This window comes from Dermacentor albipictus, chromosome 7 (genome assembly GCF_038994185.2).
Source record: "Dermacentor albipictus isolate Rhodes 1998 colony chromosome 7, USDA_Dalb.pri_finalv2, whole genome shotgun sequence".
Taxonomy (NCBI): Eukaryota; Metazoa; Arthropoda; class Arachnida; order Ixodida; family Ixodidae; genus Dermacentor; species Dermacentor albipictus.
In genome coordinates this window covers 12,811,033-12,825,196 of record NC_091827.1, presented here as the reverse complement: position 1 = coordinate 12,825,196, position 14,164 = coordinate 12,811,033, and the positions used below count along the sequence as shown (strand labels likewise).

The window sequence follows — 14,164 nt, the reverse complement described above, 5'->3', positions numbered from 1 at the left end:
GGCGAGCACAGTCAAGTCGTTTCTCCTTGTGGTCTGATGTCAACAGCCGCTGTACCCATTGAGCACAACACTTGTGATACCCCTCTTTCCACTGTACCGTAAGAACTCCCAGGAATCTGAGCAACAAGTTCACAGATGGCAATCTTCCTGTTTTGAAGCACTTCGCATTGGACCATATCGTCAACTGCCTCTGAAACTGACGGTCTTCCACTCCATTTTTCATCATGGACTTCCTTTCAACCGGCACTCAACTCTCTGCACAACTAATGGACGTGCCGAACGGACACATGCTTGTTGCCGTACACCTCTGTCAACTGACTATGAATATCTACGGGTGGAGTCCCTTTGGCGTGCAAAAAGCGAATTACGGAACAAATCTCGCACTTGGCAGGATCAACAATGGGAACCTCCATATCGGATGGCTGCTGAGCCAAGAATGAGTGGTGCAACGATGCGCCGCCAGGGGGAATCGAGAGTGGGGGAATCGAGAGTGGGGGAACAGCCACATGCAGCAGCGTTGCCAAATTTTGCCTCGCACCTTCACGTGTGGCTGGAGCACGTGTCTCTGGCACGTGTCTCTGGGAACCTTATTCCTGGATCAACCCTCATACTTACGCGAGATGAATCTGCCTGCACTATTCTGAACAGCTTCCATCATGCTGATAACGTAGTCCTGATATGTTGACCATGCACATGAAGCAAATTCGCAACGTATTACGCTTAAAATTTTTCCTATTAATACAAAATTTCAAGTTTCTATCTGGTGCTGTTGTTTTAGGAGTCTGGGAAATATGTCGATTAGCGGCAACATGACACCCTGGAATGCTCTTACGAATAATTTTCTACAAAGGCTGCAATGAACCCATACAGAATAAACATTTATTGCTCCTCACTCACAACATTGCTTTGTACTTTGAATAGATATAAACACTGTGCCCCAGATAGCTTACCGAGGATACCACAGGAAAACAACAAAATGCTGTGTATAACGCATAAAGATTGCAAGAAAGCGAGCAGTCAGCAACTATTTTCACAGCACATAGACCACTCATACAGTTCAGTTTCAGTACATGATGCAAAAAAGTGGCCCTGATTTCTACAAAATATGAAATATCTCTTGTTTTTGCTCCTGCCGGGAAACAGGCAGCTTAAAGACAGCCTGGAAATGAAATCGAGAAAGTCAGAAGTGACACATGCCTTTAGAAAAAATTGAAGTCAGTGTTCTAATGGTAGTGAAATGGCTCTGAACCTTTGACCAAGGCCATTCTCACAAACCCATCTACGATAAGTCATAATAACACAATGAAATTTGACAGTTATACCTGTAAGATGTTTCATTAGAATTTTGACGGTGATAAGATACAGAGACTGCAACACTATGTAGGCTACCTCTGGATGAAGATTCAACAGTTCCTGCATTTAATAATCCAACAATTTCATGCCATGAGGCCCACCAGACATTCGGTGCGGCTGATTATAATACTTTATCCGGACCTCCCCCCATCATCTGCAGGTTAAGTATAGCAAGCTGTGTTTTCAAATACGGATACAGCGGTCTCAAGATACTGGACATGTTGCGAGTAGTGCAAGCAGACATTTGTTAGGGTGTGAACTGCTCAGAGCCAGACCTTCTCAAAAACATGAGCACGTATGGCAAACCCCACACGTCATTGGCTACAGCGCTTTGCCGAGGAGGCACAAAAGACAATCCTTGCTGCCCAAGCAGGGGATATGTGGTAAAGAAAAGCATTACTTACACGGCCTTAAGAAAGAAAATTTAGCTTCAGGTGAAGTTTTGTTGGAGTTTCCAGCATGCAGCCTAAAGTTCCTGTGTTAAAACGTAAGGGGAAGTGGAATGGCATATCTTGGCACTCCTGTGAAATGGCAAACAGGAGACATGAAATGTCTCCTGTTTTTGCTCGTGCTGGGAAACAATAAGTAGTGGAGCTGTTACTTATAAACAGCCTAGAAATGAAATTGAGAAACTCGGAAGTGACACATGCTCTTAGAAGAAATCAATGTCCGCATTCTATTGGTTTTCTAATGGCTCTGAACACTCGACCAGGGCCATTTTCAAGGACACATTTATGATAAGTCGTGATTACACAATGAAATTCGACAGTTAAGCCTGTAAGAGGTTTGATAAAAGTTTTGACAGTGATAAGATACCGAGAATGCTATGTAGTCTACCTCTGGACGGAGATTCATCAGTTCCTGCATTTGATCATCCAACAATTTCATGCCATAAAACACACCAGTAATTTTGAGCAGCTGATTATAACACTCTATTCGGACCTCCCTCTCACCCACAGGTTAAATATAACAAGCTGACTACATTTTCAAATACGAATATGGCAGCCCTAAAAGGCTGGGCATGCGTTAAGTAGAAAAAGCACACACGTGTTAGGGCGGGAACTGCCAAGAGCCAGGCCCTCTCCGAAATGCGAGCACGTATGGTGAATCCCGTGCATCGTCCACTACAGTGCGTCCCGAGGAGGCACAAAAGACAATCCTCACTGCCCAAGCAGGGGATATGTAATAAAGGAAAGCATTACTTACGCGGCAGTGGCGGCGACTGTATCAAGAAAGAAAATTTAGGTTCAGGTGTAGTTTTGTTGGGCTTTCCAGCATGCAGCCAAAAGTGCTTGCTTTCAAAAGTGGGGAAGGGGCAGGTTATATTTTGCCCCCACTTCCTGTATATACGCTTATGAGCAGGAAGACTTTTTCATCCAGGCATAGATAAACTATTTGGGCATTTGTGGGGCAAATGTTGCCCATTTGCTTATTGGGGGGCATTTCTCCACAACAAAACTCACTTTAAGATACGAGGTGTGTTCAAAAAGAAACCGAACTTTTGCTGTAACACCTTTACTATTTACGGTACAACATTTTAAGTGCTGTTCCCTTCAAAGTTGTCCCCTCTACTGGCAATGCACTCTTCCCATCTTCCATTTTTGGAAAGCCTCCTGGAACGCACTTTCTGGAATGGTGGGCAGGTTTCTTCTCGCACTGTCCTGGATCTCCTCTATGGTTTCGAAACGATGTCCTTTCAAGGTGGTTTTCAGCTTGGGGAATAGAAAAATGTCTGCTGGGGCTAGGTCTGGAGAATATGGTGGGTGGGGCACAATAGGAGTGTGGTGTTTCACTAAGTAGCTGCGGACAAGGAGTGACGTGTGAGCCGGGGCATTGTCATGATGGAACATCCAAGCCACATTTTCCCACAATGCATGCCTCTTACTGCACACAGAATCTCTCAAACGTGCTAGGCTTCCCTGGTAAACTTCTTTGTTTACCGTCTGACCATGTCGCTCAAATTCCTGATGGACAATGACTTTGCAGTAAAAAAACACAACCAACATCACCTTCATTTTTGACTGACTCATGCGTGCTTTTTTTTGGACAAGGAGAACCTTTGGCCACCCACTGCAACGACTAAACTTTCATTTCAACATCATAGCCATAAACCCATGTCTCATCGCCTGTTATGATGTTCTTAAGAAAGTTTTCATCGTAATAAAATAAAAAAGAACAGAACAAAGGTTACAAATACTACAGTGGAATATCGTCATATAGTGTTATAAAAGAGCGTAATTGAACTGTTAACTTATTGCAATAAAGACCAGACACAAAAAAGGCGGACAAAGACAAGCGCTACTCACAACTGTGAGTAGCGTATCTATGTCATGAGCAGTGAAGCCATGTAGAGCCGTGAAACCTTTTGTGATAACCTGAATGCTCTCTTTTCATGAGTAACGCTTGTCTTTGTGCACCTTTCTTGTGTATTAAGTTTTTATTGCGCTAAGTTACTAGTTCAATTATGGAAAACCAACTAGCCCAACAGTCAACTCTTCTAGAATAAAAGAGTGTATTCACGTCATCATGAAAGGTATCACGGTTTGACATGGATACGATGTGGTTCACAAGATTGTTCCAACGTGCAATAGCACAAGGCAGTGACGATGAGTTAAATGCCTGCGTTTGACCATGCATGTGCAAGACAGAGCATGTTGTGAAGGCATCTTGATGTGTGCACATGTGCGTGAATTGGCAGAAGGTGAGATTTATTGATAATAATGTACCTGTGAAACAGACCAAGGAGAACAATCATGTGGCGAGTTCATAATGACTGAAGTGAAATGTCTTTTTTTATTTGGGTAATGCTAGAAATATGGTCGTATTTACATGAGGTTAGTCTGGCTGCTCTATTCTGAATAGCTTCCAACATGCTGGTAAGGTACTCCTGATATGGTGACCATGTGGATGAAGCAAATTCCTGTGGCAAATGAACATAGGTTAGAAATGCTAATTTCCTTATGTTAGAAGGTGTGTTACGCAAGTTTCTACGCAGGTAACCAAGGGACTGAAAAGCTTTAGAAGGTAAGGCAGCTATATGTGTAGCTCAGGAAAGATCAGGTGTAAGGTGAATGCCAAGGTATTTGTACGATGGGGTATTGCAAATTACGTATTAATTGAATAGTGAAACACTGAGTTAGTGCGTTTACAGCTAAATGAAAGTAACTTGCATTTAGTGGTGTTAAGGGACATCTGCCACATTTTCCACCAACTATAAGGTCAAGATAATTTTGGAGAGTAGAACAGTCATTGAAACATGTAATAGTGCAGTAGGTAATGCAGTCAGCAAACAACCTAATTGAACATGATAATTTAGAGGGTAAGTCATTAATGTATACAAAAAAAAAAGGTAATGGACCGAGGACACTGCCTTGAGGGACATCAGACGTGACGTCGCAAAAGTTAGATGAGTAGTTATTGACTACTCTAAATTGCTGGTGCATAGACAGGAAGTTGTGAAACCAAGATAATGTTAATGAATCGAAACAAAGCGCAGAAAACTTGGAAATCAAACGGCAATGAGGTACATATTCAAAAACTTTAGAGAAATCAAGAAAGAGGCAGTTGGTCTAGTCATTAGCATTTATGTTAAATTGATGGTCAGTCGTCAGTTCAAATAACTGTGTGTAACATGAGTAGCCTTTTCTGAAACCATGCTGATTGGAGAAGAAAAAGTTATTGGATTCAAAGTGAGAGTAGGTATGAGAAGCTGTAACATGCTCAAGTAGTTTGCGGCATATGCACGTTAGTGAAATAGGTCTATAATTACCTGGTGAGTGCCTGTCTCCAGCTTTGAAAAAGGGAATTAATTTAGCGACCTTCGGGTCCTTAGGTAGCTCACCAAATGATAATGATTGGTTAAAAATGAGATTGAGACCAGAAATATCTGCAGCAATCTTTCAGATCTTTTAGTTTATGTTATTATCAACATCAGATGAAGTAGAAACCTTTAGACTGGTAATGATGTAAGCAATTCCTTCAGCAGCGAGGATGATTGGTGCCATGAAGGTGAAGTTTTGCTCTGGAACAAACGGCACATTGGAACAATCTTGTGTAAAAACAGATGAGGAAAAAAATATAAGAAACTGGTCCAGCAATGTCCAGTGCAGTCATTAAAACCAAATCCAAAATGTTAGTGCCATGAGTGCATTGGTCAACAATTTGTGATAAGTTGAAGTCAAGTGTTACATCGAGAAAATCTGCCATGGCGGGACACATAGTAATGATAGCAGATCAATGAGAGGATTATTGAAGTCGCCAGAAAGATTAATTACATTGCTTGCACAGAGGTGTGTAGCACGTGCTATATTATCATGTAATTCCCTAGTGAAAGAAGAATCTGAATCTGGTGGGCGAGAACATAACCCTAGAAGTAATTTAGCAGATGTAATGCATGCTGCCCAAGTTATGTCTAGCTTAGGGTTAGTATCAATTGGAAAAGATGACACTGTCTTCTTGACCGTTATTAACATGCCGTCGCCTCCTTTTTTCTACTCGGTCACACCGGTATACGTTATAGTTACGTTATTCGGGAAAAGTTCATTGTTGGTTACAATAGAGACAGGTCTTCATGAGTATTAATATGTCAGGGTCACAGTCATTTAAATAAAAACAACTCAACCCCCTTGGGCAGTAGACTTCGTATGTTAGTAAAGGACACCGATAATGATAGTGATTTTAACTTGAGCTACTTGCGCATGTGTGTGTTAGCCTTTCGGTATCGAGTATCCCTGTCATCCTTGCAATTTCTTACTTTGATTTCCTGTCTGCAACAGTTTACCTTGCTTTTCTTTTTTTACCGTCAGTCTTGTCTCACAAAAAAATTTCACTGTTGATTTTAAGCTTATCATGGGGCGCACCTTCTCGCCCTAACCTTTCTCAGCCTTAGCACTTTCCCAGAGTAGCTTTCGTTTGTTTGACGTGGCTTGCAAATAATCATTGTGAATAAATATAGAAGACCCTTTCAGTTTCCTCACACTATCGAAAATTTATTTTTTCATAAGTCCTCGTTCCTTTCACCGTCCATGTTTTTTTGCGCTTTACCTGCATTAAAATGTTGCCATACCAACTAGCTCGGACAAAGACTCTAGGACAATGAAGTAGTTGCAAAGGCCATGCTTTTGTTGCCTCTACATGCCTACACCATTCATTCACTCTAGAAACAGTTTGCGTCATTTCCAATATTCTAGTGCACATTTAATCCTTGGTTTGACAGTAAACCTGAATTAACACAAATCTGTGAGACTGACCTTATCATGTGCTGCACTGCAGTAGCCCGAGCTCCACTGTTGGCTGAGCATGAAGTAAGTGACCTTTGACACATTCTTAGTGGGCGTTGCAAGTCCCCTGCAGACCGTAGAGCAAACAGTGATGAAATATAAATTATTGGTAAGCATGAACTGAACGAGAGAGAAAAGATAACCAAATACTTGCAACATTTAACTGCCAATTACGTCAAGCTTGTGCATATAATGTTTCTATTATGCGGCCATAGTACATCAAATAATTCAACTTATGTTACATATAGAAAACATGCTTATGTATGCTTTACATTTGCCTATGCGAAGCACGCTTTGCATAAGCATGCATATGGAATGTGTAAGCATGCCTTTCTCGCTATACAACAAAGAAAGTGATTACCTACAGCAATGTGTGCACTGAAAGTGCGCATTCTATGTATTTTGTATTAGCGCACGTACTTTCTCGACATAAACGAGTTGAGAGCGCTTCGTGAGTCCTGTACCCCTATTTCCGCGTCCGTATCCGTTAGTACAAAACGTTTTGTGATACGTAAAACGTGCCAAATAAACGTCATAAACATGTTCGCACATTCTGCGACGATCAATTTCGGCGAAACTAGTCCCACGGTCGCTAGGCGCGCGCTGATTGGCTGGTTGAGCAAAAACGGTTGAGCTGATTGGCTGGCTGTGCACTACGGTATCACGCGAAGGCGATAGTATCGCCGAAAGTGATCGTCGCAGAATACGTTCCATGATGAGCAGTACAATTTTACTTGCGCGATTACTTTGCAGACAGGGATTACTTATGTGAATGGATTGAAGCGAGATAGAACGGAAGAGCGTACTTGAGCGAATTGTGTAGAAGGGGTAAGCGTTACGATACACAACTGTTACGTCCAAAAACACCGCTGGAACATTTACAGGCACGTCCAAGGCGCTTTGTCATGTGTTAAAGGGAATCATTGCGCTGGCTTTAGCGCTTCTTAACCTTGCGCGAATCTCGTATCTTCATTTTTTTTTTAACATTTTTTTTTTTCATTTACCAGCACTACAGTGTACCAGCACTCAAGCCGTTCAACAATGACGCGCAGATACAAAGGCGAACAGCTGGCGCAATTTACGACCGAAGTCGATATCGCAGAAATCAAGTGTTTTATGTCGCTTAACACTGCAGGCACGGTATGATGATACCCCCCTCCCCCCCCCCCTCCACCACCACACACGCACACTCCCATACGAGTTCGCGCAACTCCTCTTACTAACGATTTTGATCTTGCGACGTTGCTTTCAATTTTTTTTTTTCCTAGCGTCTGATGCTGACAACACGCCCTGACACACAAGGTCGCACGAAGTGATTTCCCAAGGTAAGCGAGCTGGGGACCTGAGCCAAGAGAGAAAAACAAAATACGAGCGAAATTCCTTGCGGCGCCGAGGAACAGCTGATTGCCGCTGACCTTCCAAGGGAAGCGCGGTGGACAAATTCAGCGACCAACTTACCCGAGGGAAGCCAGCAGCAGGGCTTGTAGCAGACAATGCATTATCGCCGCTCCAGTTCGCTTACTGCGAATGGCTCTTTGTGTCTGGCTGCCGTCCGCTGACGGCGTCGTCCTACTAACGCCAGGTCGTCGAAATCGCTGGGAAACCGTCGCAGGTTGCGATCACATGTCTCGAACGGGGAACACTGTGACGTTTCATAGCTCGCTGGGGCCGCCCAACGACGCAGTGCGAGCGTAGGACTGCGTGTCTGATAAAGAAGGGGCTGAAACCCAGCGGCGATGCGACGAGCCCCTCGAGCTGCTCGCAGTCGCGTTGCTCGCGTCAGTTAGAACGTACCGGCCTTGTTTACATGGCTCCCGAGATGTGCGACCTGCCTGGAACTAACCTGGGGCTTGTCGTCGCCACTAGGAGGAAACGCTCGTTCGGTTTACAGCCTTCGAGATGGTCGACGGCGCGGCAGGCAGCCGTTTATGTCGCGTTGGTAGAGCTGTAGTCGGTGGTTTTCATGGAGGTTTTAGAGGCATTCTCCAAACTATAAATCTCGTAGGCTTAGTGAATCGAGGTACTAATAGGTTGTTATTGTTGTCCTTCTGAGTGGCTGTGATGAATACCCACAGTGGTGGGAGATTGGCCAAGAATTGGGTGTTCAAAACTCGACGTTTATGTCGTCTTTTCGGCTACTGCAATCGCTTCCGCAGTCTTACACCCCAAAAAAGTTTACACCCTTTGAGTCGTATCTTGTCACACGACAATAAACGTCATCTGTCTTGTCCGCATTTCCTTTCTATAACGCTACTAGTACGGTATTCCCTAGTTACGAACAACATGCGCGTGATCAGCATGACAGAGCATTCTCGACAGGAAAGTAGCCAGCGCATTTTTGCTCGAGAAGCGTCTAAATTTCCTAAATTTCCCTAAATTTCTATTTACACAGGTCGGGTTTGGTTCCCTCTCCCCTTTGTTCTTTTTGTGAGGAGGAGGAGACGATACAGCACTATCTTCTATCTTGTCGCCGCTTTGCTGCGTTAAGAAAAAGATTGTTGGAGATGCCATTTAGAAGAATTGGCCTGGACTTGACAGAACCTGCAATTCTTTCGTTCGGGGCGTCCACTTTGGGTTTCAGCCACAGGATGTGGCTATAAATTATTTTGGAATAATCCATCCATTTCTTGGCCAATCCCCCATCGTGGGTAGGAGCCACACGTGCCACAGGCTACAACAACAACAACAAGCGTCTACGGAGTGGCGAGGTGCACATGTTGGCGCCGTTGCTACGCTTGAGCAGCGTAGGCGGCGCCACGGTCGAGGAGGGAGCGTGAAAGAGAGATACGAGGGGGAGCTGGGAAGGCGAAGGAAAAGAGTGTCACGACTTTACCATGACTTTACGAAGTTTAAGGGGTTTTAGTTCAGACCGATATTGACACGGAACACATGAATAGTCGCCTGGCGCATTTGTTGGAAGCGAAGCAGTCGATGATAGCGATATGGAAGGGTCAGAGATTGAATAGAAGGCTTAGAAAGCGTATAGCAGTGGTTAATCAGGAAATTGAAGACCATTGTAGGGTACTGTGAAAGCAGCAATGAGATGAAGTATGCAATTCTATTGATGGTCGCATTAAGAGGGGTTGCGCCTGGAGTTTGCACAGACATTTACTAGATGAGACAAACACTAAAGCTAATCAGAGGACTGTGATAGGTAAGCTGGTCCATCAGGCGTGTCGGGACTCCACGGAGCAGGAGTTGCTGAAGGATTTCGCTGAGAGATACCTTCCGTTGGAGACCTGGCACGATACACCTGACGTGAACTTGGAATATAGTGGGGACAAAATTTCAGCTATAGATGAGGAATAAGTCGGAAGTCTTTCAATTGGGTTGCTGGGGTACTCCGCAGGGATCCGTACTCTCGCTTATGTTATTCAATCTGGCGATGTCGAAGTTGGCTAATACACTGGACACTATCGAGGATATTGGCTATTCTATCTACGCGGATTACGTTACTGTATGGAGTGTCGGTGGTAATGATAGGGAGCTTGAGGCTAGGCTGCAGAAGGTGGCAACGCTTACGGAGGAGTATTTGGGTCTCATGGGGCTCAAGTGCTCCACTAAAAAGTCGGAGTTGTTGATTTTTCAAGCCTAAGAAGCTAGGTCGTAGGCCGAAGGGTTGGGTACCGGAAGTTCATCCTTGCATTAGAATCCATACTAGGGAAGGGTCGTTGATACCCAAAGTTGAAGCAATCAGGGTCGGGGGTTTTGTACTTGGAGCGAATGGATCGAACATTAGAACCATTCAGCGTATTACCAAGAAGACGGAGGAGGCCATAGGACTTATAAGAAGGGTCTCTAATAGGCATAGGGGTTTAGGAGAAGGTGCGATGCGCTTAGTTCACGCGTTTGTTATGTCATTTCTCGTACGTGGCAGCTATGCTAAATTGGAATAGGGGGGAGAAAAATAAATTGGAAGCATTAATCAGAAAAGCCGTCAAGGCTGCGCTTGGTCTGCCTGTGACTACGTCAAACGATATGTTGTTACGACTGGGTTTGCATAATACTTTAGATAAAATTGCCGAGGCTCAGCGTACTGCAGTGAGGGAGCGGTTGCTAGGTACACCAGCGAGTAGGTTCAAATATTGCAGAACGATCGCATTTTGTTGTCTGCTTCGTTTAGTATAACACTTGGCACGATTAGTCGCCGGTTTTTAACGCGATAGCGTTAAGGAGCTCGTGTTGCAGAAAAGCCGGTGTCGTCGGCGTCGGCCGTGAGCGAAAAATTCCTGCAGGCAATTCATAAATAAAACAACTTGCAAGATGGGCTGCGTGGGAATCGAACCAGGGTTTCTGGAGTGTGAGGCGGGGATGCTACCACTCAGCCATGAGTTTTTTTATGTATTGCCTGTTTTGTACTTCTATATCAGACAGCCATGAGTTCGATCGTTCAAAGTTGGACAAGAACGCCTCTAGTGAATGCGGTGTTGCCTTACAAACGTGCCGTAGAAAGCTATACTGCTGTGTGTATCTGTAATTATGAGTATGTAAATTACAGACGTCGCAGTTAAACGCGTAGCGAAGTACGTTTCCGCTACGTTTCTTCTGCGCTTTCCGCACACGCAGAGCCATCTTGTGGCAAACACAGAAGACCCCCTCTTCTCAATGTACGGCGCTGCCCCGACAGGTGGCGCGCAACGCTCGCATTGGGGCTGCGCGGGGACCGGTGCGAGGCGCGTCGCGGCCCTTACTCCCTCTCCCTGACGACGCTTCGCCGTGCTGCCTCACGGGTTGCAGAATCAAGCGTCCTTCCTTTCTTTTTTAAGACAAAAATGAGAAACTGTTTTCGGTAATGGGAAAAATGGCGTCTGAAAAGCCGGCCCTGGCACACACTTGTGTCGCCACATGTCGTCAGCAGCAGTAGCTGCTTCGCAGACGAAACCATCATGGACGAAACCACCGTCCAACGGTGGACGAAACAGCATCTTGAAATCTGCCGCTTACGTGACAGCAAACACACAGGGTCCTGAATATTTCGCCGCACGTGTTTGAAAGAAGTTTTGCGCTCACCGCTGCACTGTTCTCGCTCAAATTTTGCAGAACGATCGGATTTTAATTGGCGTCTACTTCGTTTAGTATAACACTTGGCACAGTTAATTGCCTGGTTTAAAAAGGAGCACAAATTTGCCTGCGCTTATGGGGATGCGTGCTGCTGCCACGACGGCGCAAGCATTTTAGCAAGCATAAACTTGTATCGCCACCTGCCGTCATCTGCAGGAAGCAGCGTTTCAGGGAGGGCTGCCGTGTGTTGCCCGCTCCTGGAACAGGCTACTTCACCACTACACAAAGTTAGTTCTTTATTCTATGACTACACTCTACTGAAGGCTCTCCGTCGGTTATACATTCGTGCAGGGTCCTCCTAGCCGAGCCGACTCCCTGAAGTTGGGAGACCGTCGGAACGTGTCCGGCTCGCAAGTCTGGATGGGCTCCCGGGAGACCTTGCCAGATGCAGGGACTCATACAGTCCTCGCTCTTCCCTCGAGGCTCACTCTATTGCAGCCAGCCTGGAGGGGAGACGGATTTGTCTCTCGTCAAGCTCTCGCACTTGCAGGTGTACGGCAACGACGACTAGGTCGTGTCTACGTTTCACGGCCGCTGATCAACTTTACGAGTGGCAACGCAGGGTGGTATCCATACGGACATTTCTAAAAATCCATTACCGATTATGTACACGCATAACTCCACATAACGCTACAGATAAAGTCGCCTTATGTTCGTGTTTGAAAAAAAAATAATTGTGGGTCTGGAGGCTCCGGAGGGGCAAGAAGGGACTCGGCAGAACGATCCGCTTCTCACATTTAATGAAATTACTTAACGTTACCAACCTGGTCGCAGAATTTATCCCCTGCATCACCTGAAGCTCAGTAGAGGTAAGTCAGCTACTCTTAGAATGTTGTGGACGGGGTCTTTCCCGTCGCGGGGATTCCTGAGTAGGATGTACTCGGATGTGGACCCTAGTTGTCCCGACTGGAGTGAAACATTTTTTTCTATGGCTCACATGCACTGGCGATGTCCCGCGTTGCCTAACGACTTCCTCTCCAGCGAAACCGAATGGGAGGAGGCCAACGGAAGCACGGTACTCCAAAATCAAATCCAGGCTATCCAGAGGACCCAGGAAAGGGCGGAGCGTCACGGCGTTCTGTCCTCTACGCGGGTGCGGCCAGCGGCTACAAAGGCCTCCCGATAGGAGGTCCTGACAGTAGCTCCTCAGGATTAAATAAAGTTCGTTGTCTGTCTGTCTGTGGAGTTTTACGAGGCGAAACATATTTTACCTGCTGTGCAAATCTTGCGTCCTTTCGATGCACATCTCTTATAGGTGTGCATATGACATGTACGAAGGCCGAATGGAGTGCCTCCTATTGTTTTCCCACGTTTATTTCAAATAAAGACAAGCTCTGTGTCATTAGGAGTGTAAAGCGTCTGGTGTTCTCAGCTGTTGCCTGTTGTAAAAGGTGAGACCCCCGTCAAGCGTTTCTCGCTTTTTATAGTATTACGCATTCCATGAACCTGTTTTGATGGGAAATAAATACTATTGTTGTCATTGTTACTAATGTTTTAGAACCACGATCGGATTATGATGCGCGCCGTTGCGGGAAATAATCCGAACTACTTGCGGTCCTGTAACGTACGTGTCCCTCTAATTTCCGCACAGGCGCATTACCGTGTGACCTGTCACGTATCAAACAACCGAGTCACGGATGTATACAGGTTAATGTGCAATTCAAGCGTGTGTAAACGATTCGGCGGCACTAAACGAGCAGAACGCGGGCAACCGCCAGGCGCGGCGCCGCGCAGGCTTAGGCACAAAGTGGGCGACACTCGGTAGGCTATGGCGTCACGGAGCAGTAAACGTGACTGGCAACGTTCGGCGCGCTTTAGCGTGGACAGCGCGGGAATAGAGCATGTTCCATCTCGTCGGCAGAATCGACTGTGAGAACGTAGGCCGCGATAACGGCCTATTTGGCCAAGCTACTGGTCGACAAATAATACACCGCGGTGTGCCGTTCCGGTGCCGCGCGGGTAAGGCGCTCAGCTCGTAACCCTAACGGCAAGGGTTAGAATCACGGCACCTGCATCGCTAATAATAACAAAAAAATGCTGTACGGGTACCGTGCGTTCAAATGTCGCTGAAGGGACAAGCTTGCTACGTGCAGATGTGGGTCTTCGTACCTGCATCGGTATAATTGGCGGAATAATGGCGGCGCGGGTGATTTTCCGGGTGACATTAGAACCAGGCTGTACGCTCGACCGCCGGAATGTGATGGATAAGGGGACGCTCTGTGCCTGTGTGCACGTTATTTCCTCTCGCTATCCCCCGGCTATCCTAAGAAGGTGGATACCTGCTCCCTTTGGCGCCAGAAACGCAGGCGCCGAGCGGTGGAAGCGTCTGCAGACCGCTAGCGCTACCACAGATGGCACAAACAGGATACCTTCGGCAGACGGCAATTGCAGGTAGACAGTGCATGCGTGCGTATTACTAGTATGACCCTCCCTCCAATATATGTCAACACCGCTCGGACCTCACCGCAGAG

At 45.9% G+C, this 14,164-nt stretch overlaps 1 protein-coding gene across 1 annotated transcript in view; it reads right to left on the bottom strand.

The window, feature by feature from the left end:
- Positions 1–8,448, bottom strand: part of LOC139047686 (ribonuclease Oy-like) — a 29,016-nt gene extending 20,568 nt beyond the window's left edge. Inside the window, exons 1-2 of the mRNA XM_070521616.1 lie at positions 8,091–8,448; positions 6,603–6,699 (exon numbers count right to left, since the gene is read on the bottom strand). Coding sequence (XP_070377717.1) covers positions 6,603–6,699; positions 8,091–8,131 — 138 coding nt within the window. The 5' untranslated portion in view covers positions 8,132–8,448. The remainder of the gene's footprint in view (positions 1–6,602; positions 6,700–8,090) is intronic.
- Between the last annotated feature and the right edge of the window lie 5,716 nt (positions 8,449–14,164).